This window comes from Haliotis rufescens, unplaced genomic scaffold (genome assembly GCF_023055435.1).
Source record: "Haliotis rufescens isolate VD_foot unplaced genomic scaffold, xgHalRufe1.0.p SCAF_4, whole genome shotgun sequence".
Taxonomy (NCBI): domain Eukaryota; kingdom Metazoa; phylum Mollusca; class Gastropoda; order Lepetellida; family Haliotidae; genus Haliotis; species Haliotis rufescens.
In genome coordinates, this window is record NW_025964112.1 from 13,315,852 (window position 1) to 13,338,813 (window position 22,962).

The 22,962-nt window shown below is 38.7% G+C and overlaps 3 protein-coding genes across 18 annotated transcripts in view; 2 read left to right on the forward strand and 1 right to left on the reverse strand.

The window, feature by feature from the left end:
• The window catches only part of LOC124111374 (sodium bicarbonate cotransporter 3-like), a 152,546-nt gene extending 146,780 nt beyond the window's left edge, over window positions 1-5,766 (forward strand). For all 14 annotated transcript variants that reach the window (XM_046471050.2, XM_046471058.2, XM_046471048.2 and 11 more), the window contains one exon: window positions 357-5,766. In XM_046471050.2, coding sequence (XP_046327006.1) covers window positions 357-633 — 277 coding nt within the window. In that variant the 3' untranslated portion in view covers window positions 634-5,766. The remainder of the gene's footprint in view (window positions 1-356) is intronic.
• A 231-nt stretch (window positions 5,767-5,997) lies between these two features.
• LOC124111376 (caspase-3-like) lies at window positions 5,998-17,756 on the reverse strand. 3 transcript variants are annotated; one of them, XM_046471066.2, is made up of 8 exons: window positions 17,598-17,756; window positions 15,601-16,033; window positions 14,261-14,484; window positions 12,248-12,298; window positions 9,368-9,442; window positions 8,487-8,786; window positions 7,580-7,778; window positions 5,998-6,228 (listed from the first exon to the last, which is right to left on the reverse strand). In XM_046471066.2, the coding sequence occupies exons 2-8, from the start codon at window positions 15,903-15,905 to the stop codon at window positions 6,057-6,059; spliced, it is 1,326 nt and encodes a 441-aa protein (XP_046327022.2). In that variant the 5' UTR covers window positions 15,906-16,033; window positions 17,598-17,756; the 3' UTR covers window positions 5,998-6,056. The 3 variants fall into 3 exon arrangements, with proteins under 3 accessions (XP_046327022.2, XP_046327020.2, XP_046327021.2); XM_046471064.2 differs by having other exon boundaries at window positions 15,601-16,044; XM_046471065.2 differs by having other exon boundaries at window positions 15,601-16,055.
• A 186-nt stretch (window positions 17,757-17,942) lies between these two features.
• On the forward strand, window positions 17,943-22,831 carry LOC124111377 (superoxide dismutase [Mn]-like). The gene is made up of 4 exons (XM_046471068.2): window positions 17,943-18,230; window positions 19,505-19,608; window positions 19,956-20,119; window positions 21,931-22,831. The coding sequence occupies exons 1-4, from the start codon at window positions 17,982-17,984 to the stop codon at window positions 22,176-22,178; spliced, it is 765 nt and encodes a 254-aa protein (XP_046327024.2). The 5' UTR covers window positions 17,943-17,981; the 3' UTR covers window positions 22,179-22,831.
• Window positions 22,832-22,962: the final 131 nt, after the last annotated feature.

Here is a 22,962-nt window from a genome sequence, read left to right on the forward strand (position 1 = left end):
GGGCTAAAACAAAGACTGGCCGGCTCGGAATCAGTATACTGTGTTTGAGTGTGGTATCCATGTTAAACTGCGGCATGGTATCCCAGTGTGCTAGCACTATAATTTGCCATAAATCCAGGCCCCCCCCCCCACACACACACACACACGTGCATGTATGTAAGCGTAATAATCTTGGACGCCACGTTAAACCCCATTTCACCACCACCTGTATACAATTGATTAACAAGATGTGATATGATAACTGATGACCACTGCAAGATGAGATATACAAGCTGTTGATCACAGGAAATTGGGATATATACTGCTGTATTGCCCCTGTCATTGTGCCTTGTATACAACTGATGTACTCTTTTCAGGAAGAAGAAGCATGGCAAGAAGAAGCACAGTGAGAAAGACCCCGAGTCACTTCCCACCATCCCTGGCAGCCCACAAGCTGTGTCAGAAGAAGATGAAGAAGAAGAGGAACACATAAGATCACCAACCAAGAAGAAGGGTCACCCAGTTAAATTTTACATCGATGACGATGGCCCTGAAGAGAAAGAATCTCTAATTAAGCCCCCACAAATTGTTGTGGACCCTCCAAGTGACATTGGGAATATGAGTTCTCCTGATAATGAGGATACTAAAGTGTAAATATGTTTTTCTTTAGGAACTATCGACTTGTTTTGTATATAGTAGAACTAACCCAAATTTTGGAATGTGTGGAAGGGTGATACCTGATAATCAAAGGGGGTTAACTCCAATAGTTAATCTGAAGATGTTAATGAGACTGTGCATCAGTGGTGTGAATGTAACACGTGAGTGCTGTCAAGTTCAAGGAATTCATAATGCCTCCATGTAATATTCGAATGTCAAGGTCATGGCTCGACCTACTTATGGTAATGGACTGCTGATAGAGAATTGTGAGTGATAACATATCAGAGAATGTTTCGTCAAAATGCAAGTGGGGGACTAAAGAAGCCCTGATATGTATAACATGAATTTATCAATAGGTTTTTGTTTGTTTCAAAACATTGTGTTGATTGTCACTTTTAGTTAAGACTATTTATTACCTGTTGGGTGCTACAAGAGTTTTCTAAGGGTACGTCTGATCCGAGACGAATACAAGGTTTGAAGTCCAGATGAAATCTGATTATGATCCCTGGACTCTCCGCACCATGCTCACAAGTTTCACCCAAAGTAGTAGACATCTATAACCTGTGTCATGTTTCATTTTCGTCTCATATTAATTAAGCTGACACCGTGAAATACTATCCAATTTGGTGTCAAGCCCAAACGTGCATATTCAATCGAAACTCTTTCGGGTTTCAAATCAGTGCTACATCCATCAGTGTTTCCAGTCATCCAGACAGACAATGATATAAACGTTGGCAGTCAGAGATATTTTGAGAATCAAGTTGCAAGTGTTAAAGGCTTGTAACCAAATGGAAGCTGTGGAGAGTACAGTGCTATTTTCTTCATTAAGCCTTGCTGTCAAAGCCTTAGATATAGTTTCGGGCTTTGATGTGAAATTACCCAGTACTTTCTTGCTCAACCTGTTAAGGATATGATCCATATTCATGAGACTTACAGCACCGATTTCTATCAAACTTTGTGACAATATTTTGAAACAAACTTGAACAATTAGTGGAATGTTGTATGTTGACAAATGTGTATTATTCCTGGTTTTATTTCCATGAATTGCAACGTTCATGTGGTTGTTAGTTTATGAACCTGCTGTAAATCTGCATATGCCATAAAAAAAATTATTTTATCTATAGATCATGTTTTATGTGCATTTTTCAGACTTTTGTGTTTCTTTTTTAATTTGATCCCCTGATTTCATGACAAGAACTGACTTTGTAAGTGAAAGGAGGCATTGCAGCTCACATCCTGTTTGGCTACTCCAGCTGTTTTAATGTTTCAAGAATTAGTCTGTTAATATTTTACACTTTTATGCTTTTATCTACACTGGTTTTATGATAGTTTTAGATCAATCTCATTAAAATCAGATCTTTACCACCTTGATTTAGAAATTTTGATCTTAGCAACAGAGAACTGCCACAGAAGACAAGTATACCCTATATAGTACTCCCTTTTGAGTGTATGATGCCATGGCTCTCCGAAGTGACAGGATGTATCTGATTTTAATGAGATTGTTTTTAGAAAGATTAAGAGCAGCTTCATATTTCTTGATCATTGATTCATGTTACATTTGCTAAAACATTATGTCCACAGAGCATGTTATTTTCATATTGAGGTAACAAAGAGTGATGACAATGTTATGCATAATTTTTAAAGTATCATTTATCATAATACAAGTCATATATCAATATTTTCTGTAAGGGCACGATCTGATCTTGTCAAGAAGTATGGAATATTGAGATTAGTCAAAATTCTATCTGTACAAATATTTCCTAGTACAAGAGTTCCCAATTAAGACAGCTTGTCATTGGAAATGAGAAGTTAAACAAAAAGTGACCACTTGGGTTTGTTTTTTTTTATTGTGGAACTCTGGGTGGTATGTTTAAATTTAATTATCATTTTTAAGAATTAAGAAAATTATTTTCTTTTGGGATATAATCATACGAAGTGTTATCCTGGGGTAGCTATGAGCCCTCTTTAGGGCTGTTTAACGAGGGAGGGTAATTTGTGGCCAAGTATTGAAATAACGCAGTTATCAGTTGGTTGTGGTGTTATGAACATGTCTGGATACTGGCTATTCAATATCTGAGGGGCTGCCTCCATGGCCTGGTGTATAGAGCATTGGGAAGTCAGTGGTTTGATCCCCAGTACACAGCATTGTGGCTGTACATGGTTGGAACATCGCAGCTGTTGTTCAGTTATCCTTCCTTGCGGACTTGACATAATGGAGAGTTTATAGCACATTAGGAGAAAGTGTTGAATAAAACATTATTTTTGCAGATTTTGTATAAAAAGACAATCCAGTTAGCTTTATGTTTGCTTGTTTTTACCAATGCGACAACAAGCAGGACAGGTCTGCTACATGTTTTATCTCTTGTTTCTTGTGCAATGTTTGTGCAGTGTCTTCATCGGCAGTTTAATCCAAACATACTGCATCTGTCCACAGGTTGAGCATTTTTTCTGTTGTCATTACTCCTTGCGTTTATTTTATCCTTTTATACCTTGACACAGAATGTGAGTTGGTTGTGAGTGGATGCTGATCGTCGTCTTAGTCGATCTGTCTGTCAACATTTCTCTCTGGAATTAATTAATCCAATATTACTTTAGGACATTTTGTTGTTTTTTAAATGTTTTTGGCATGGAATCAATCATGTGGTGTAATCTCAAAACAGATCCATATTTGTTTCATGAGAGTCGGCAGGACCAGTGGGGATGTGATGACTTTTTTTATATTAGCTATTTAGACAATCGGACTCGTGAATATTATTTTGGATATTATTTTGTTTTGAAGCTTAACATTGAAATCCATTTTTGATTGTTTCAATCATCCTTTATGTAGGGATTGTAATATTTGGTGGTTTTCATTGTAATGTTCAATATTTTGGACTCGCATTAGCACTTCACCTATTCTAATATTGGCCATGATATGTTTATTTCACAATGCCTGATGTTATGTTTTACATGACAGCTTAGCTCTCTGTTCAAACTAGTGTCTGTGTATGATGGTTTTAGGGTGAATTGTCACTTCGTTGATTCTCTAGTATGTATGTTATTTTCATAATTATGTAATTCTCCTTTGCTCTGACAATTTAAATAGTTATGTTTGACATCAACTTATTCATTAGTCTGTCTCAGTTGCCAATATTATTTTTCAATTGGGGAGGGGGGGGGGATGTTCAAGCTAGTCTTTAGTTAAGCATTATAGACCATCTTATAGAGATAGTGTTCATCAGGAATATAAGTTTTGATATTAGGAAAAATTAGTTGTATATTTGTGAGCTGTACCTACGTTGAAACCTACTGTTTCATTGCAATCAGAATGTGCTGTGGAAAGACTGACTTGCAAGAAACATGATGGGGTTGAGCGATTATATTCGTTATGCTGTACAAATGCTTGGTAGAACAGATTGTGTTGTGAAATGTATTATCCTCCAGTAAAACAGGCACAATGTTTCTTTCGAAGTTGCAAAATATGAGATATGGTGATCACAAGTGATAACAGGTAGATAACAACCATGATAGATAATAACTATGGGGTGCCAATTTTTCTTTTTCTCAGCCTGAACCAAAACAGATGAGGAACTGAGTATGGAGATGCTGGCTGACGAAGCTGGAGGAAGCAGCCATATATGCAATTGCTGTACATCTGAAATGATATGACTTGTATAACAGTGCTTATTAATGTATGGTGGTTTTGTAATCGCTACATTGTAAAGTGTCCACATAATATGTTGTTCATCACACAGTCAATCATTGGCCTTTCTTTTTCTCTTATATAGCAATGATTTTGATAGTGATATTTGTTTTAGTTTAAAGAGAAATAGCAGCTGAAAATCCTAAATTTATTTACTATTTTCTTTCTCCAGTTTTAGACATCCAGTAGGCAGCATATGTGATTGCCCACTTGATGAGTGAAGTACTCCAGCTCACCCCTTCCAGGGGAGGTTTAAAAAGACACTTGAGTGGGTTAGTGATCTGAAATGAATCCGCAATGACGGGGCCATGAATCAGCTGATCGAAATTCCCTTGTCTAGCTACCTCGATTGAGTTTGTTTGTTTTCAAATTTTGACGGCAGCAAAATAAATTCAAATTTCTACGCCATGATGTTCATATTCACAGACAAAGAAATTTGATTTTGATTTTCCTGTGATAAATGGCCTGGGGGTCAAGTCACTGCATTATTCATGTGACTGGTCCCACTTTTGACATTGTACATATATGCCATGAATGTTGAATGTTATGAAGGGGGTATGCATTTATTAGTCTTTTGTCATGAGAGAATAGTGCTGTTTGATTCTTGTTATGTGTGTCATATCACTTAGTTTTCATTTATTGATTTTGTGCATAATTTTATGGTAAACTTGATCAGTGGATACATACTACTCAAGAGAAGTTAAAGAAGACCTGATCCTTTCATTTTACTGTAGTTAGGGTGTTTTTTAGCTTCTCTTCTTTTGAGTTGTATAGTATTCTGTGAGACCACTCTGCTTTTATCTTGTCAACATTTCATATTCTATGAACCAAGACATGCCTGGCCTTTTGATATTATAAAAGTCCATCACAGGTGTTTTTGCCATTGAACTATTTCTGACTGAAACAAATAAGGTTTTAACAAAAAGTTTGGCCTCCTGGGGAACATTCAGTGTATTTTATCTAGATTCTGTCATCACCATTTGTTCCAGCAGCTGTCCGAACAAACTGTTCGTGAAGTTACTGTTGAGAGAGATGCACAAAGCTATGGAAGTGAGCGGTCAAGTCATAATAGCACGTAGAATACACTGGATAATCAAGGATGAATTAGTAACACAATTGAGGAAGTCATTAAAGGTCTATATTCATATCTACAACTTGGTACTGGAAGTTTAATCCCTGGTGGATTTTTTGTATTATGAAATTTATTGATTTCAGCTATTTTAGTATTATGTGATATTTATTTTAATTTTGTCAAATAAACTTCAGGAAACAACATTGCTGCCAAATGATTATTCAAAATCTTTCCACACGAAGCTCTCATAAAATGATGAGAAGATTCAGAACTATACTCCTGGTGAGTTGCTGCAACTGTCCAACCACTAGTCTGTGTGCCGTAATGTGATATATATTATGTATGATCAAGTTTATCAATAAAAACCTCTAGTACATCTGTGTATCCGTAATGTTTCGTAAAACAGCCAATAAGATATGGTGATATGGGAGAGCTCTTGGATTGGAACAAAAATTGCATGTCAAGCCCAATCCTGCGACAATTGTGTCTGGATTTATCTGACCTAGGACTGGAGTCCGTCCGATAACGCACACATTTCTGTGATTAAAATTGGTCGAGAAGAGAGATTTGTTGCACAGTGGAAACCTGGGTCATGAATGAGAAACGATGAAAGTATAATTGGTTTATTCAGATGCTATTTACAAATATCACATGTTGGCATCGACTTCAGTACTGTAGGTGGTGGTTTAACTTCGTGTCAAAATCAAGGAAAAGTTTCTTCTTGAGAGTGAAAACAGGACAAGGGATTTGTGTCACATAGCCACTTCCATCTCGCGCATAGCCATGCTTCTTGGAGACGTCATTGTTAACTTGGGTCAAAATATCCAAAATGTTTTCTCTGTAAAGATAGAAAAGACACACTGTATTTTCTTGAGTAAAGTGCACACACATGTATAATGGGCACCCCCCTCTAGATTTTTTTTTTTTTATATTATGCACAGAAAAAAATTACACTGTACCCTTCAGCGAATTCCGTGTGCACTGTACTCAAGAAAATATGGTACTATAACCTGGAAAACGACAGGGACCTTAACATATTTTATAATGTGATTTTGGATGACCATGCAAGTGAATACCACCTTTAGCAATATTCAAGCCATATCACAGCATGAACACGGCTTCCTCACACATTGTACCAATGTCTTGAACATTGAACCCATGCCTTTGGCATGACAAGCAACGTGACTTTGAATTCACACTCACTCTAGTTTATGTAAAATAATCTCACAAAGGGTTGATCGATAAGTTCTGAGCCTTGCTTAGAAGAATTTGCGTAACAATTAAATCTTCGTTGTCATGGAGATAAATCCTCAAAACTTGCAGAAAAAGGTCATAACACCAAAAGCCATCCATGAAGATGAGTACAACACTAGGAAAGGATGCCCCTTTAAAGAGGTGGGCAGCAAAGTTACAGCGTCGCAGGGAGAGCCTTCAAGAAGATCCCAGTCCTGGAAGGCCTAAGACATCCGTAACACCACAAATGATCCAGATAATCCACAATATCAGTGATGACCGCCCGGCGATTGACTGAGTGTCCTATTGATAGTTCAGTTCACAATTCCCTGGAAGGAGTATATTCTATTATCACAGAAACTTTAGCAATGAAGAATATATCAGCTCTTTGAGTTCCAAAGCTTCTGACATATGATAAAAAAAACCTCACCAGTCAAAACATGTCATGCTAATCTCACTGTTTGAAGCTGATGAAGAAAGGTTGGCATAATGATTTGTGACTACGAATGAAACATGGGTTCACCACTTCCTGCCTGAGCCAAACAATAAGTTTGTCCATTTACCAAAGGCCACAGACACCTGCTTAATTTGCTGTTTTGTCACAGTGAAACAATTTGCTCACTAGTATGTAATTCCTTCTTTGTGGAGGGGACAAGTGGCCTGGTCGTCTAAGGCGCTGCGATTCGCTATGCAGAGTTGCGTCCCTTGGGCACTCCAGAAACCTATGATTGTGGGTTCAAATCCCGGTTTGCCATGATTATGTTCTAGGTTTATCAGCACCATACCCGTGCTCGTGGGTTTCACTGAAGTGGTAAACGTCTGGGGCCTGTATCACTTCGGGCTTTCCTCCCACATTAAGCTGACACGCTGTAATATACTGGAATAATGTTAAAATCAGCATTAAACCCAACTCACTGACTCACTCACTCCTTCTATGTGGGGTTCACACACTGTACCTTTCTGCACTTCCTTTCAGTCTGTCAACAAGAGCCTGGATATACCAAGACCCCTCGTCCTCACTCCGATAGGACTTGTAGCCAGGGGGCGTAGCGTATCCTAGCAACATATTGGCCTCAAGGTCCACAGCTGATGGCTGCTTGTCATCAATTAGGACATCAGACTTGACATCCATAGCAGGAATATCCATTTCTAGTCCTGAGACAGAGAGAGAAAAAACCCAAATAAGTTTGACCACAAAGCTCTGTGAATGAAACCGAAACATGCTGTCAGCTTCGTGAGGTGGACAGGTGTGTTGTGAATGAGTTAATAGTTAAGAGTGTGAAGGCTTACTGTGGGAGGAAAGTGTGAACCGATGCAGGTGTTCTCACGGGTATAGTTCTAACGAACCATGGCTCAGGTAATCAAACCAAGAACCAAGATTTGAACCCACAATCATAAGTTTCTGGCATGCCCAAGGGATGCAACTCTGCACAGCTATTTGTGGTACCCGTGGCCTCAGCTGGCGGCCTTAAGGCCAATTTTCAGTTTCAGAAAACAAACCTCAAATCAGTTCTGTTGTATGGTTATTCTTCAGTTTGTAACAAAGTTATTGCAGTGTCTGGGGCACGGGTGGCCCAGTTGTCTAAGGCGCCGGGATTCGCTGTGCAGAGTTGCGTCCCTTGGGCATGCAAGAACCCTATGATTGTGGGTTCGATTCCTGTTTCGCCCCAAATTATGTTTCTAGATTTGTCAGCACCATACCCATGCTTGTGGGTTTCACCAAAGTGGTAAACAATTTGGATTTGGAAAAAAAAGTTAATTGCATAAAATAATTTCACAACTTAAATTTTTCTCAATTCTAGCTTAGAGCCCTAATAAACATGTCCATAAGAATCAAAACCATACGCCAGAAACCATAGATACCTTGCTGGGAAGCATCCCCTTGACATGCCTGGAAGAAGAAGAGCTTCGGTTTCTCGGCCAGGGAGGGACATTTACTGTCAAAGAACAGTTCCAACAGGCTGGATATTGCCACATCCATCCCATCCACTCCAAACACGCGGCCCATGGAACCATGAGACAACACACAGCAGATGAAGCAGTCATAGCGCCAATGATCCCGGACAGATATTGCCTTCAAGATGTCAGTAATTTCTTTGGCATTACGATCCTTGTGGAGTTCTACTTCATACGAGAACGTCTGAAAAAGTCTTTCCAACCTACCTGTAAAAACAATAAAATAGACAAGACTATTATTATTGCCAACATGTAAATACTATGTATTGTGTAAACCTTGAAATATAAAACTGGAGAATATCTTTTGAAACCCCTTAAAAATATCTATTTCTCAAATAAGATGCTCACTGCATTCTCCTAGCATTTAACACAGTATTATTAAAGGAACAGAATTTGTAAATTATGCAATACACAGGAAGGAGAAGTGAGTATCATCTTTTCTGTGTATGTCCAGGATATCATCATTTGTGTATTGAATATTTATCACCATATATGTACTAACCACCAAATATTTCAAGTTTATTGTACCAATGTCTTTCGAAAATATCAACTTGTTAAAATGATTGACATCATATATATGGCATGCCATGAAATATAGAAAATGAATGTTAAAGGATTAACTAATAATATATATATTACACTATAGGTGTGGCCTTTAATGTAATAAATATTGATTGACATGACCGTAACAAAGAAGCGCTTGTCGAAAGAATCCATAGTCCACATTATCAGGTAATGTAGAGAAAGGAAATTTTGCAGAATACAAACAATATGTTTAAATCACTCACGAGCATCAACACTTGTTCCCCGCCTGTTTGTATGTCCCGAAGTAAAGTTCTCATTATTGATAATGACACATATTCCTAGAAAAGAAATAAAATCATTTATCCCAACATGAATCTGCAAATGATTAATGGCCAATTGAGGACCTGCTTTTCCAAGCATGACCCCAGTTCATTAGTTTCTTCATGCTAAACACAATGTCTGTCACACGAAGCCAAGACAAGCATGACCAGTTCATGAGTTTCTTCATGCTAAACACAATGTCTGTCACACAAAGCCAAGACAAGCATGACCAGTTCATGAGTTTCTTTATGTTAAACACAATGTCTGTCACACGAAGCCAAGACAAGCATGACCAGTTCATGAGTTTCTTCATGCTAAACACAATGTCTGTCACACGAAGCCAAGACAAGCATGACCAGTTCATGAGTTTCTTCATGCTAAACACAATGTCTGTCACACGAAGCCAAGACAAGCATGACCAGTTCATGAGTTTCTTCATGCTAAACACAATGTCTGTCACACGAAGCCAAGACAAGCATGACCAGTTCATGAGTTTCTTCATGCTAAACACAATGTCTGTCACACGAAGCCAAGACAAGCATGACCAGTTCATGAGTTTCTTCATGCTAAACACAATGTCTGTCACACGAAGCCAAGACAAGCATGACCAGTTCATGAGTTAATTCCTTCACGCTAAACACAATGTCTGTCACACGAAGCCAAGACAATTAAAGCATGACCAGTTAATTCATGAGTTTCTTCATGTTAAACACAATGTCTGTCACACAAAGCCAAGACAAGCATGACCAGTTCATGAGTTCCTTCATGTTAAACACAATGTCTGTCACACGAAGCCAAGACAAGCATGACCAGTTCATGAGTTTCTTCATGTTAAACACAATGTCTGTCACACGAAGCCAAGACAAGCATGACCAGTTCATGAGTTTCTTCATGCTAAACACAATGTCTGTCACACGAAGCCAAGACAAGCATGACCAGTTCATGAGTTTCTTCATGCTAAACACAATGTCTGTCACACGAGGCCAAGACAAGCATGACCCCAGTTCATGAGTTTCTTCTTGTTAAACACAATGTCTGTCACACGAAGCCAAGACAATTAAAGCATGACCAGTTCATGAGTTTCTTCATGTTAAACACAATGTCTGTCACACGAAGCCAAGACAAGCATGACCAGTTCATGAGTTTCTTCATGCTAAACACAATGTCTGTCACACAAAGCCAAGACAAGCATGACCAGTTCATGAGTTTCTTCATGCTAAACACAATGTCTGTCACACAAAGCCAAGACAAGCATGACCAGTTCATGAGTTTCTTCATGTTAAACACAATGTCTGTCACACGAAGCCAAGACAAGCATGACCAGTTCATGAGTTTCTTCATGTTAAACACAATGTCTGTCACACGAAGCCAAGACAAGCATGACCCCAGTTCATGAGTTCCTTCACGCTAAACACAATGTCTGTCACATGAAGCCAAGACAAGCATGACCCCAGTTCATGAGTTTCTTCACGCTTCACACAATGTCTGTCGCACGAAGCCAAGACAAGCATGACCAGTTCATGAGTTCCTTCACGCTAAACACAATGTCTGTCACACGAAGCCAAGACAAGCATGACCCCAGTTCATGAGTTCCTTCACGCTAAACACAATGTCTGTCACACAAAGCCAAGACAAGCATGACCCCAGTTCATGTGTTTCTTTACGCTAAACACAATGTCTATCATTGGCCAAGATGGTGTATTCATTGAGCATGACATCAACCTGACCAATTTTTCTAGACATATGAGAGTAGGAGTCTTAAACACTGTTTGGGGGCTGCAGTGGCGTAGCCTAGTGGTTAAAGCGTTCACTCATCACTCCGAAGACCCAGGATCGATTCCTGACATGGGTACAATGTGTGAAGTCCAATTCTGGTGTCCCCCATCTTGATATTGCTGGAATATTGCTGGAATAAACTGGCTTAAAACCATACTAACTCACTCACTCAACACTGTTTGCAATTAATGTTCCAGCCAAAGCACAGAACGGGGACACCAGAAATGGCCTTTACACATTGTACCCATGTGGGAGATTGAATCTGGGGTTTGGGCTTAATACACTGGGCAAACATTTTTGGTTTGTTACAGGTAGAGATCGAGTGTGTACTGCTGTTGTGCATGTGCAGGTCATGGCTTCTGTGGACACACATGTTGCACATAAGACTATTAAGAAGTCGATACCAGAATTCTTAGCCGAGACTCGCACATATCCATTGTACTACTTGTTGCAGACCACCTGCTACCCCTTTCTTCACAATGGTACGTGCCACTAGGCGGACCTCATACATAGTCAGACAGGGTTAATTGTCAGGTCACACAACTTATCCTGGCTTACAAGCAGACATCATTTCCTAGATAAATGTGAGTCGATCACTAGTCTTATTACAACGGCTTGTATGTGTAGGAGTCCAGGCAAGCAAGGGCTTGTTTCACAGAGCAATCGTAGATGGGACTCATTTGTCAATGTAAGAGTTTAGGAGCTACGATAGTCACAGCAAAACAAGAGCTCGTTTCACAGAGCAGTCGTAGCTGGGACTCCTAGGTCAATGTAAGTGTTTAGGAGCTACGATAGTCACAGCAAAACAAGGGCTTGTTTCACAGAGCAGTCGTAGCTTGGACTCGTAGATCAATGTAAGTGTTTAGGAGATACGATAGTCACAGCAAAACAAGAGCTCGTTTCACAGAGCAGTCGTAGCTTGGACTCGTAGATCAATGTAAGTGTTTAGGAGCTACAATAGTCACAGCAAAACAAGGGCTTGTTTCACAGAGCAGTCGTAGCTTTTTTGCAGGTCAATGTAAGTGATTCATGATTAATTAACTTACCTTTAGGATCTGAAGTAATTCTGTATTGGTCAGCTTCATATGCTAATTGGCCTGAAATTAAATGGTCTTTCAATTAGTACATGCATGGAGTTTTCATTCAGCAATTCACTTCGGAAATTTGAAATCTGAGTCCGATCCAAATAGATCGAAGCCTGCACATGAAAACAAAGTATATTTTAGACATACATATATATAATATTTGTGATCATGGTGATATGAACACAATCAAAAATTCATTTTTATATTTACTATATTTAACTTTTTACAATTATTACATTTATATCTAATATTCAAATTTGTGACAAAACAATACATTAATTCAAAACTTGAAAATGAATTTGTGATAATAAACAACGGTGCCACAGCTCTGTCTCTCAGTTGATATGTAGTCAACTGTTAATAAAAATATAGTATCTGTCAGCATTGCTATTCAAATATTTCCTTCATAAATACTTCATCTTATGATGGGTACAATATGTGATGTCATCATAAGGAGGCAAATACAAGCCATTGTTCAACTCCGTCAGTATATGCCATTGGAGAGAATTAGAGCATGGTCAAATCAAGATCAAACTTCAAATAGTGTGACAAGAAACGAAACGTGTTGAATCCCACAACTAACATAACATCAAGTTTAATTACATATTGTTCAAGAATGGCCTTTAATGGATTTTACAATATGGCTGCAGAGGTAGACATATTAAATATCAGATTTGAACCTCTTGAACAAATTCAGGTGTTATCATTGGTGGAAACAAGCATTTGAACATGGCGAAGTCTCAGTTTTGTTGGTCCAGTGGTTTCTGAGGAGATGATGTTAACAGTGAATGGATATGCAGTTTGAGAGACATCAGTAGCATTGTTCAAGGTCATATGTATAATAAAGGTCAAAAACTTAAAATATCTTTTGAAATTGAACAGATGCGTAGAGTCCCACTACTATCAACACCAACAGCAAATTTCCTTACATTTTGATAGAAAATTGCTCAGTAAGTTTCAGCTTTCAGTATGGTCAAAGTGCAAATGTAATGGTATAAATGTAAATATCGCAATATCAAGAAATATGTTGATCCCCACTGCTGACTACACATGTAACGTATATGTCCGCGTATAAGCCGAATTTTGAGGACCAGAAAAAAGATTCTGTAGAAAGGGGTCGGCTTATCCACGGGATACACTTTCATGATAGTATTTTTCAGATCGTGATCTGTCAGAAACATCGCCTGAATGACGGTCCGATAGATTACAACTTCCCGAAAGTTTGGAAGTTGCCACGTCTAGAGCTATTATTGTTATAAATTATCAATAAAGTTATTATTATACACCAATGTTGTCATTATTAAAAAAATGTTATGCATGTTACTACTTCCGATAATAAGTTTTCAATTGAATGTTCAAAGTTTATCGTTCTTCGTAAACTCCACAATCTTTACATGTAACAATATATGTAATTCACAGCTATAATATATAATCCCCAGATTAAATCGCCAATAGCTATTACGTACGTTTTGCAAAGTTCATAAATTGATAGTGAACAAGTGTCTACCTTACATTCCGAACAAAAATGGCTCAGTTATGTGCATGGCAGCCATATTACAAATCAGATAAGACACTTTTGAAAAACTTAAGTGGGTTGTAAAAAGCATGTGAAGTTTCAGCTTTATTGGACCAGTGGTTTCTTAGAAGTGGCATTGACAGTGCAAGAAAATGCAGCTTGAGAGAATTTAAGAGCAGGGTCAATGTTCAAAAGTCAATATTTAAAAAACTGAAAAATATAAAACCAGAACGCTTGTGTATAGCCCCACTTCTAGTCAGACACATATATACCAAGTATATGCCTTGTCAAACTTAAGTGATGTGTAATATTTGCCAATATGCATCACAGATACTTTCAATCAAATTGCCTCCACAGTTTCTGAGATGTGAAAAATGAATTTGATGACAAGTAGACAATGCATCTGAGGTATAATGACACAAACAGAGACAAGTCAACATCAAGTCACACAAACTTACGTTTGAATGACTGTAGAATGGATGGAATATCCCCCTGAAGCTTGGCCTTCTTGAACACATCCTCCAAGAAGCTCATGTCACGTGCCGTTATCTTCTTCTGATTCTCTAGGAAGGTCATCAGCTGGTAGAAATGAGTTATCTCTTCTTTGTTGCAGTTGCAAGCTTTTTTCAAGGCCTCAAATTCAATGTCATCAATCTCCATTCCAAGTTTGGTCAAATATAATCTGAAATTTATACAGGTCATATTCTCATGATAATGTCAGCAGTAGATTTCTAAAATGTTATATTTTGTAAGTATTGATACCAACAGCCGAAATATGTGAAATTATACAAAACCATTATTCCCCAAACTTTAACACAATCTTTTCATTAGGAAAATTCAGTTTTCTCCCATATCAATAAAAAAAGTCACTTTGTGCCAATTGAACTGATGTTTAGTAAGCTCTAATGCTGTAATCGTCCTACCAAGTTGTGTACGTTCATATTTGTTATTACAAGTTGATATACTACTCAAAAGAAGTAAAAGAACACCTGATTTTGTCAAATGACTATATTTCATCTGTCATGGCCACACAGAACAACTGATCTTTATTGGGTTACATATAGACTATAGATACCTATATAGACTATAGATACCTATATAGACTACCTATAGTCATATACAAAAAATCGAGTGTTTTCTAACTTCTTTTGAGTTGTATATATATTCTTGTTTGTTTGTTTGTTGTTTAACACCGCACTCAGAAATATTCCAGCAATATGACGGTGGCCTGTAAATAATCGAGTCTGGACCAGACAATCCGTGATTGACATCATGAGGTGAGGTGAAATGGGGTTTAACGTTGCATCCAAGATTATTGCACTTATATAGCGACGTGCATGTACGTGTGTGTGTGTGTTTGTGTGGCTGCTTGTACTAGTCCGGACTGATGCCGATTTATAGTGCTAGCTCACTGAGATACCATGTCGCAGTTTAACAAGAATACCCCACTCAGACACAGTATACTGACTCCGAGCCGACCAGTCCTTGTTTTAACCCCTTAATGCCGAGCGCCAGACAGGGTAACAACAAGTGCCATCTTTTAACGTCTTTTGATATGACGCGGTCGGGGATCGAACCCCGGACCTTCCGCTCTCCGGGCAGACGCTCAACCACAAGACCACTGATTGACATCATGAGCATCGATCCACGCAATTGGGATTCAATGACATGCATCAATAAAGGCAGTGAGCCTGACCAACCGCTCCCGGGTCGCATTTTATGGCAAGCATGGGTTGCTGAAGACCTATTCCTCCCCTAATCTTCATGGGTAATATATATTCTCATTACATGTACTCACCTGAAAGTGTTTATCTGACACCTCCCCGTGCCCAAAGTCATATCACCGAGATTGATGTATTTCAACAAACAAATCTGACCAACACACTTGAGAAGATCAGCCAGATAGCACACATAATCAACACTCAGCCTCCCTTTGGACTCCAACAGTTCAAACAACTCAAATCCACTGGATATTTTATCCGCTTCTTTTCTACTGATGACATCTGAACACAAACTTTTCATGTGAGTCACATCGTCGTCAGTCAAACCCTCAGAAATTGACAGCAAGTTCTGTCGGAATTTGTTTCTGTCCTTGACTGACATTTCTTCCCTGTAATTCTGGTCTGCCTTGTGTTAATTGTTGTCTGTCTTGGAGCTTCACTTTGGTCTATGACCTGAACATTTTGCTTTGAATTCCATGTCCACTAAATCATGGTGTGTATGTAGACAACCTGTAGACAACCTGTAGACAACCTGTAGACAATGAAAGTTGGTGAATAAGTACATCGTATCTGTTACAGCTGCCTGTATTGTTTTTACAAATAAAAGTTAGTGAATGTTGTTAACTGCCACAGCAATATTCCATCTACATCGTGGCAGCTGTACAGTTTCAATTCTGGACAGGCAAACCAATATCTGAAAGCAGAAGGTATGATTCATGTTATCAGTTCACAGAAGCATTCAAATGACCATGAATGACAGCTGGTCACCTGATAACAGTGTAGTTAGTCATCCATAAAGTGCAGAGGACCTGTTCTGAAATCCCACATACTAGGGCTGGGACGGGTAACTCGTGTACTCATAGCGGGTGGGTCCTGAGTGGGACTCGGGATTCACGGGACTACCCGGACCTGTGGTTAGTCACGTGATATATTGTTTAATGACAAAAATTATCTAAAACTCCATGGTTACAACACAAGTCACTAATGTTCCCATTTCTTTCTGACAAAGCACCCATTCCTTCTGAATTTTATATGTTTGAATAAAGATAAAACTCCATGCAGTAAACTTCAGTGTATGCATGACTAGATCGTTTTACACATGTATCCAAATACATTTTGCCAGGGCTACGGTCAAACCTTTCCAAATAGGACAGTTTGTACCTATCTCTAAATATCTACAATGGGTATACGCAGATGGGGTCGGGTAATAGGGTGGAAGGTACCTGGGTGGTAAATTTGGACTTGTCCCAGCCCTACCACATACATAGTAGGGCTAGGACGGGAAACACGGCTCGCATCAGTCCTAAGTAGTACTGGGGCACCCACAGGACTTAGCTGGCCCGTGGTTAACCAGGCAATATATTGTTTGATGACAATAACAATAAAACTCCATGGTTACACCACAAGTTACTAGTGTTTGTATTTCTTTCTGACGATGCGCTCATTTTTTTCTGAATTCAGTGTATGCATGATCAGATCACTTTATATGAGTACCTATAGTGTTTGCCAGGGTTCTGTCCCAATTGGACATTTTGCACACAACTTGACACCTACAGTGAGCACTCGGGGAGAAATGTTCGACTCATCCCAGGGCTACCACATAGTGTTTCCAAGTGTACATGATTCTATGTATCTTTAACATGTTTAATATGCTGAGACTATCAAATTAGGCACGCAGAAAGGATACAGTGATACAGTGACAATATTATCATATATTATCATCAACAACGTGTAGCATGACTCTTACTCTAGGAAGTTTAAACCATAGCTGGGGACAGCTTGATGGTGTGTGGGAAACAAGGAAACCATATTGTTACATGGCCATGTGGAACCTGAAAAGTTTGGTTCAAGTCGTTCACATTTAGATCTAATTGAGATATATTTTACGACATCCATCGAACAAATAGTTCCGAAGAACTTGTCATCACATTTCTGGATGAATGATGTACGAACAAACTTCTCATTTACACAAACTACTATCGCCAACAACTGGTCGAGAAAACAAATGTCTCAATTCCACACGACATCAATTACAATGTTACGTGTACAAAAGTAGAGTTAACATCAAACTTACCAGCTTCTTCTCCGACTGTGGTCTGTCCTAACACTGTAGATGTGTGGTGTTTATAACGAAAGCAGGAAATCCACCTCTTCATTTTCTGAGAAGTCGAGGTCTATTTTTAGCAATGTGGGTTTTTCCCGTCATGCCCGCTCGCTAAGCTGGTCCCCGTCTCTAAACATCACAATATACAAGTTGACGACGCGCATAGGGAGCCGGGAACCAGCTTAATTCTTACCCAGTATTCCACCATTAGCTTCGCGTGGTGATGATAATAACATTGCTTGTTTTTATAAACTATAAACTCGAGTCACATTCATAACATAATTTTTCGAACGTGAAACTTTTGTTGTGGAAAGAAAGTCATATGGAAGTCACGTGACATGGATTTCTGTCAAAATGGCGTCGCCTATGATTCAAAATGTTTTGTTTTGGTTTGTGTTTTGTTTTTCAGCTGTAGTTTCGATGCCGTACAATGGCATGGACCTGTATTCCGATGATTACAAACTACCGGACCTCCCATACCCTTACAACAGTTTAGAACCACTAATTGACGAGGCAACGGTGCGCGTACACCACTCTGGGCATCACGCAGCGTACACGAAGAAAATGAATGCTGCTCTCAGGCAGTGGCGGGTTGACCCAGATGTATGTGTGCAGTGTTTAACAAAAGTACAGCTTACATAGAGAATCTCACCCAAGTGTCTTTTGATATCAAATATATCAACACGAGTTGATAAAAGTGGGAAAACTCCGAGGCTTGCCGAGGATTGTTTTCCACTATTATCAACGAGTGTTGATATATTTGATATCAAAAGACACGAGGGTGAGATTTTATTTATCATCCAACATCATTCTTCCAACTTTTTCAGTTTGTAGAAAGTAATAAGCAGAGTCTTAAGCGTAAAAAGTACTGCATGTCATGGTAACCAATTACGTCACAATGGTCTGCAAAGCATTGTGATGCAATTTCATTGCAGCGATATCTACAGTATAGATATCGCTTGATCTCACAATCAAATGACATCAACAATGGCTCTGCTACTGAAGCTGTAAGCAGTACTTTTTACACTTAAGACTCTGCTTATTACTTTCTACAAACTGAAAAAGTTGGAAGAATGATGTTGGATGATAAATAAAATCTCACCCTCGTGTCTTTTGATATCAAATATATCAACACTCGTTGATAAAAGTGGGAAAAAATCCTCGGCAAGCCTCAGAGTTTTCCCACTTTTATCAACTCGTGTTGATATATTTGATATCAAAAGACACTCGGGTGAGATTCTCTATATCATGGACCCTAAATATAGAGTATTAAGTGTCCATGGTCTATATGTAGCCGGGTCTATATTTATATATGCTACAATTGGTCTACAGTCAAACTATGACCCTACATCACTTAGGGTCATGTCTTGCCCGTAGGACCCCATCGTGTCTATCGGCTAGGCTATATGTTGAATAACGGGATCGGGTGGTCAGGCTCACTGACTTGGTTGATACATGTCATCGATCCCACTTGCGTGGATCGATGCTCATGATATCAATCACTGGGTTGTCTTGTCCAGATTCGATTATTTACAGACCGCTGTCATATAGCTGGAATATTGCTGAGTGCGGCGTTAAACAACAAACCCACCAACCAACTATATGTTGAATAAGTGTATGATGCAGATGAAGGTTTTATATTTTGTTTAACATTACAGAATGTTGTCTGTTTATGTTAAAGTATTGGCAAATGGTAAACTATTCTCTATAACATGCTTAATGATATATATGATGCTGTTTTTTACATGAAATCTGGTGCCATTTTCTCCAGGCAAACTTGGTGCCAATTTCGCAGTTTACATGCTGTGGTACCCTTACCCTCTATATTCACCGATATTTGAGCAGATGTTATGTTTGAAAAAATACTCTTTTTGCAGACAGACCAAACTGGACTTAGTTCTAAGTCAATCCTAGATATTCTGACTAAAATCAGCGAGGTTCCTGACATGTACAGAAATGCCATCAGAAACAATGGAGGAGGGTATTTGAGTTTATCAGCTTTCAGATCATTTGCTTACTTCATCAAAATTATGTTATGTGGAATTATTTCTATTTTTCAATGTAGTTCATCAGATTTGTTCAGTTGTAAGAGTAATAAATGTTCATTCAGAGGAAAAGTTTTTTGTTTTTTTGTGATCTTACACAGTTTAGTCCACTAGTCCTTATCATGATAACACATAACAAAACCCTTAAAATGGCAAATTTCTACTCGTCCTAAGGATACCTTAACTATTGAGAAGTTTGGCAGGGACTACAGGACTAGTGCCAATTTCTAACGCTGTTACAGTACTAAAGAGATACATACATTAAATACATTTTATATTTCAGGTTTGTGAACCATAACCTGTATTGGTCTGTAATGGCGCCAAACCCTGATGGCAAGGAACGCCTACCAGAGTCGGATCTTCACAACGATATACAAGCTGATTTCGGCAACTACACTGCTTTCAAACAACACTTCACAAGAGAAGCAGCAAAACTGTTTGGCTCAGGTGATCCTCTTATACTACCTGTCAACTGTTCTGTAACCTGTCAACTGTTCCTCTGTTACCTGCCAACTGTTCCTCTGTTACCTGTCAACTATTCCTCTGTTACCTGTCAACTGTTCCTCTGTTCCCTGTCAACTGTTCCTCTGTTCCCTGTCAACTGTTCCTCTGTTACCTGTCAACTGTTCTTCTGTCAACTGTTCTTCTGTTACCTGTCAACTGTTCCTGTTACCTGTCAACTGTTCTTCTGTTACCTGTCACCTGTTCCTCTGTTACCTGTCAACTGTTCTTCTGTTACATGTCAACTGTTCTTCTGTTACATGTCAACTGTTCTTCTGTTACCTGTCAACTGTTCCTCTGTTACCTGTCAACTGTTCTTCTGTCACCTGTCAACTGTTCCTGTTACCTGTCAACTGTTCTTCTGTTACCTGTCACCTGTTCCTCTGTTACCTGTCAACTGTTCTTCTGTTACCTGTCAACTGTTCCTGTTACCTGTCAACTGTTCTTCTGTTCCCTGTCAACTGTTCCTCTGTTCCCTGTCAACTGTTCGTCTGTTACCTGTCAACTGTTCTTCTGTCACCTATCAACTGTTCTTCTGTTACCTGTCAACTGTTCTTCTGTTACCTGTCAACTGTTCCTGTTACCTGTCAACTGTTCTTCTGTTACCTGTCACCTGTTCCTGTTACCTGTCAACTGTTCTTCTGTTACCTGTCAACTGTTCCTCTGTCACCTGTCAACTGTTCGTCTGTTACCTGTCAACTGTTCTTCTGTCACCTATCAACTGTTCTTCTGTTACCTGTCAACTGTTCTTCTGTTACCTGTCAACTGTTCCTGTTACCTGTCAACTGTTCTTCTGTTACCTGTCACCTGTTCCTGTTACCTGTCAACTGTTCTTCTGTTACCTGTCAACTGTTCCTCTGTCACCTGTCAACTGTTCTTCTGTTACCTGTCAACTGTTCTTCTGTTACCTGTCAACTGTTCCTGTTACCTGTCAACTGTTCTTCTGTTACCTGTTAACTGTTCTTCTGTTACCTGTCAACTGTTCTTCTGTTACCTGTCAACTGTTCCTCTGTTACCTGTCAACTGTTTATAAGCCAGGGCTCGATAACTTGCACCAGGAGCTTGTTGACATGAAAACCAAGTTGCACCCTGCTCCCATAAATATATCAAAATTGAAACATAGATGCATAAACTAGTCTTTAAATCTCAGATCTCTGACGACTGTTTTATGATTTTACATAAATAAGGCATCTATTGCTGTAATATGGAACATGCACAAAGTCCCACAGTTTCATGACATGAAGTCCAAGAAAGGATGACAATTTACACAAAACACAGGGACTAGTGCTGTAGTATGGTACATAAAGCGTGGAGGTATTGAGTGTGTTCAAAGATTTTTGTTGTGTGGAAAAGTAAGTGTAGTCAGATAAAAGTGTTAATATTTTTTACATGCAATTGGTGCAGGTAGACATAAATATTAGGTTGCATTTTCAATAATATGCTGCACTGGTGCATGTGTTACATAGTTAAATCGAGCCCTGATAAGCATGATAAGCAGAACAAGAAAATTATTGTAATCAAAATTATTTTTTTTGTACTTTGTTTTTTAATCATGTTAATTATTTAAACAAATTATGTCAGTGGAAAAAAATGAAATATGAAAAGCACTGTTTGGTTTATTCTGCTGTAAATGCTCAATGCAAACATGTCCTCAACAAAATACAATTAGCAGACAGAAGTTATATACCCGGTACATATTGCAAGTGCATGGCAATTGACTAACCATTTAAGTTGCATTATTCCCATTTTTTTCTCAGGTTATGTGTGGTTGTCACGTCAGCCAAGAGATGGAAGTTTACTGGTGTCTACTACAGCCAATCAGGACTCTCCATTATCCCAGGGACTCCTCCCAATCCTGGTTCTGGATGTGTGGGAGCATGCTTATTACTTGAAACATCAGAACAGACGCACTGACCACGTGTCAGACTGGTGGACACTAGTTGACTGGGAAGTAGTAGCAGAAATAGATGCTTGGTGGCAGAAATCTGTCCATGATGAACTCTGATAGAGGACATTTAAACCTGATTCAAACTTGCTGAGTCATTGTGTGAACTAACTCTACTTAGTCAGTACTAATGACATTGCTTCATCTAGCTTATAATACATGTTTTATTCAAGGTTTTTGCAGTAATCTGAGTAAACGTAAGTGCAGTGGTGAGTTTAAACTTGATACCTGAAATTCACGTGTTTATTCAGTAATTAACTGTAGCTGATTCTTGTTCAGGTGTGCTTGGGGTTTCCTATGTATGTATATATTGGATCATGATCTCTTTTCCTTCTGCATCACAACAGAGTGTGTTGGAATCGGAATGTGCACAGCTGCCCACCCATACATCCATTTGATCAAAACCCATTACATGGATAAAATGAAATTTGTTTGATGTTGCTCTTAAATCTTTTAGAAGAGTTTTCCTGAATTATTGACTATCCAGTTTATGTCTATTATTTGATAAAATCCTGTTTCGAAATTAGGGATAGAACTTTGTTGGTTTTACATGATTGACAATCTAGATTGTACAGGTGTAACGTTCGGGGAGGGATATAAGAATAACGTCTTTCAGTACAGATGTTGCAAATAAATGTACAAATTGTGAAAACCATATTATATTCCCAGAGAGAAGAAACATTTGATTGCTCAATAAAACATAAACAATCCAAGGCTTCAACTGTTAATTGTTCCACAAACTAAAGCGAGTTTACCAATGGAGTGAGTGGGTGATTGGATGTAACGCCGCCTTAAACAGTATACCTGTTATATCACAGCATCACCATGTCAGCTTAGTGTGAGG

What these genes read in the sequence shown, in the direction of transcription:
- LOC124111376 (XM_046471066.2), bottom strand. Translation starts at nt 15,905, where the DNA reads ATGTCAGTCAAGGACAGAAACAAATTCCGACAGAACTTGCTGTCAATT. An exon ending in CATTCTACAGTCATTCAAAC is followed by an intron (nt 12,299 to 14,260) that starts GTAAGTTTGTGT and finishes ATTTAATTTCAG; the next exon opens with GCCAATTAGCATATGAAGCT. An exon ending in GGGAACAAGTGTTGATGCTC is followed by an intron (nt 8,787 to 9,367) that starts GTGAGTGATTTA and finishes TTGTTTTTACAG; the next exon opens with GTAGGTTGGAAAGACTTTTT.
- LOC124111377 (XM_046471068.2), top strand. Translation starts at nt 17,982, where the DNA reads ATGGCGTCGCCTATGATTCAAAATGTTTTGTTTTGGTTTGTGTTTTGT. An exon ending in AGTGGCGGGTTGACCCAGAT is followed by an intron (nt 18,231 to 19,504) that starts GTATGTGTGCAG and finishes CTCTTTTTGCAG; the next exon opens with ACAGACCAAACTGGACTTAG. An exon ending in ATCAGAAACAATGGAGGAGG is followed by an intron (nt 19,609 to 19,955) that starts GTATTTGAGTTT and finishes TTTATATTTCAG; the next exon opens with GTTTGTGAACCATAACCTGT.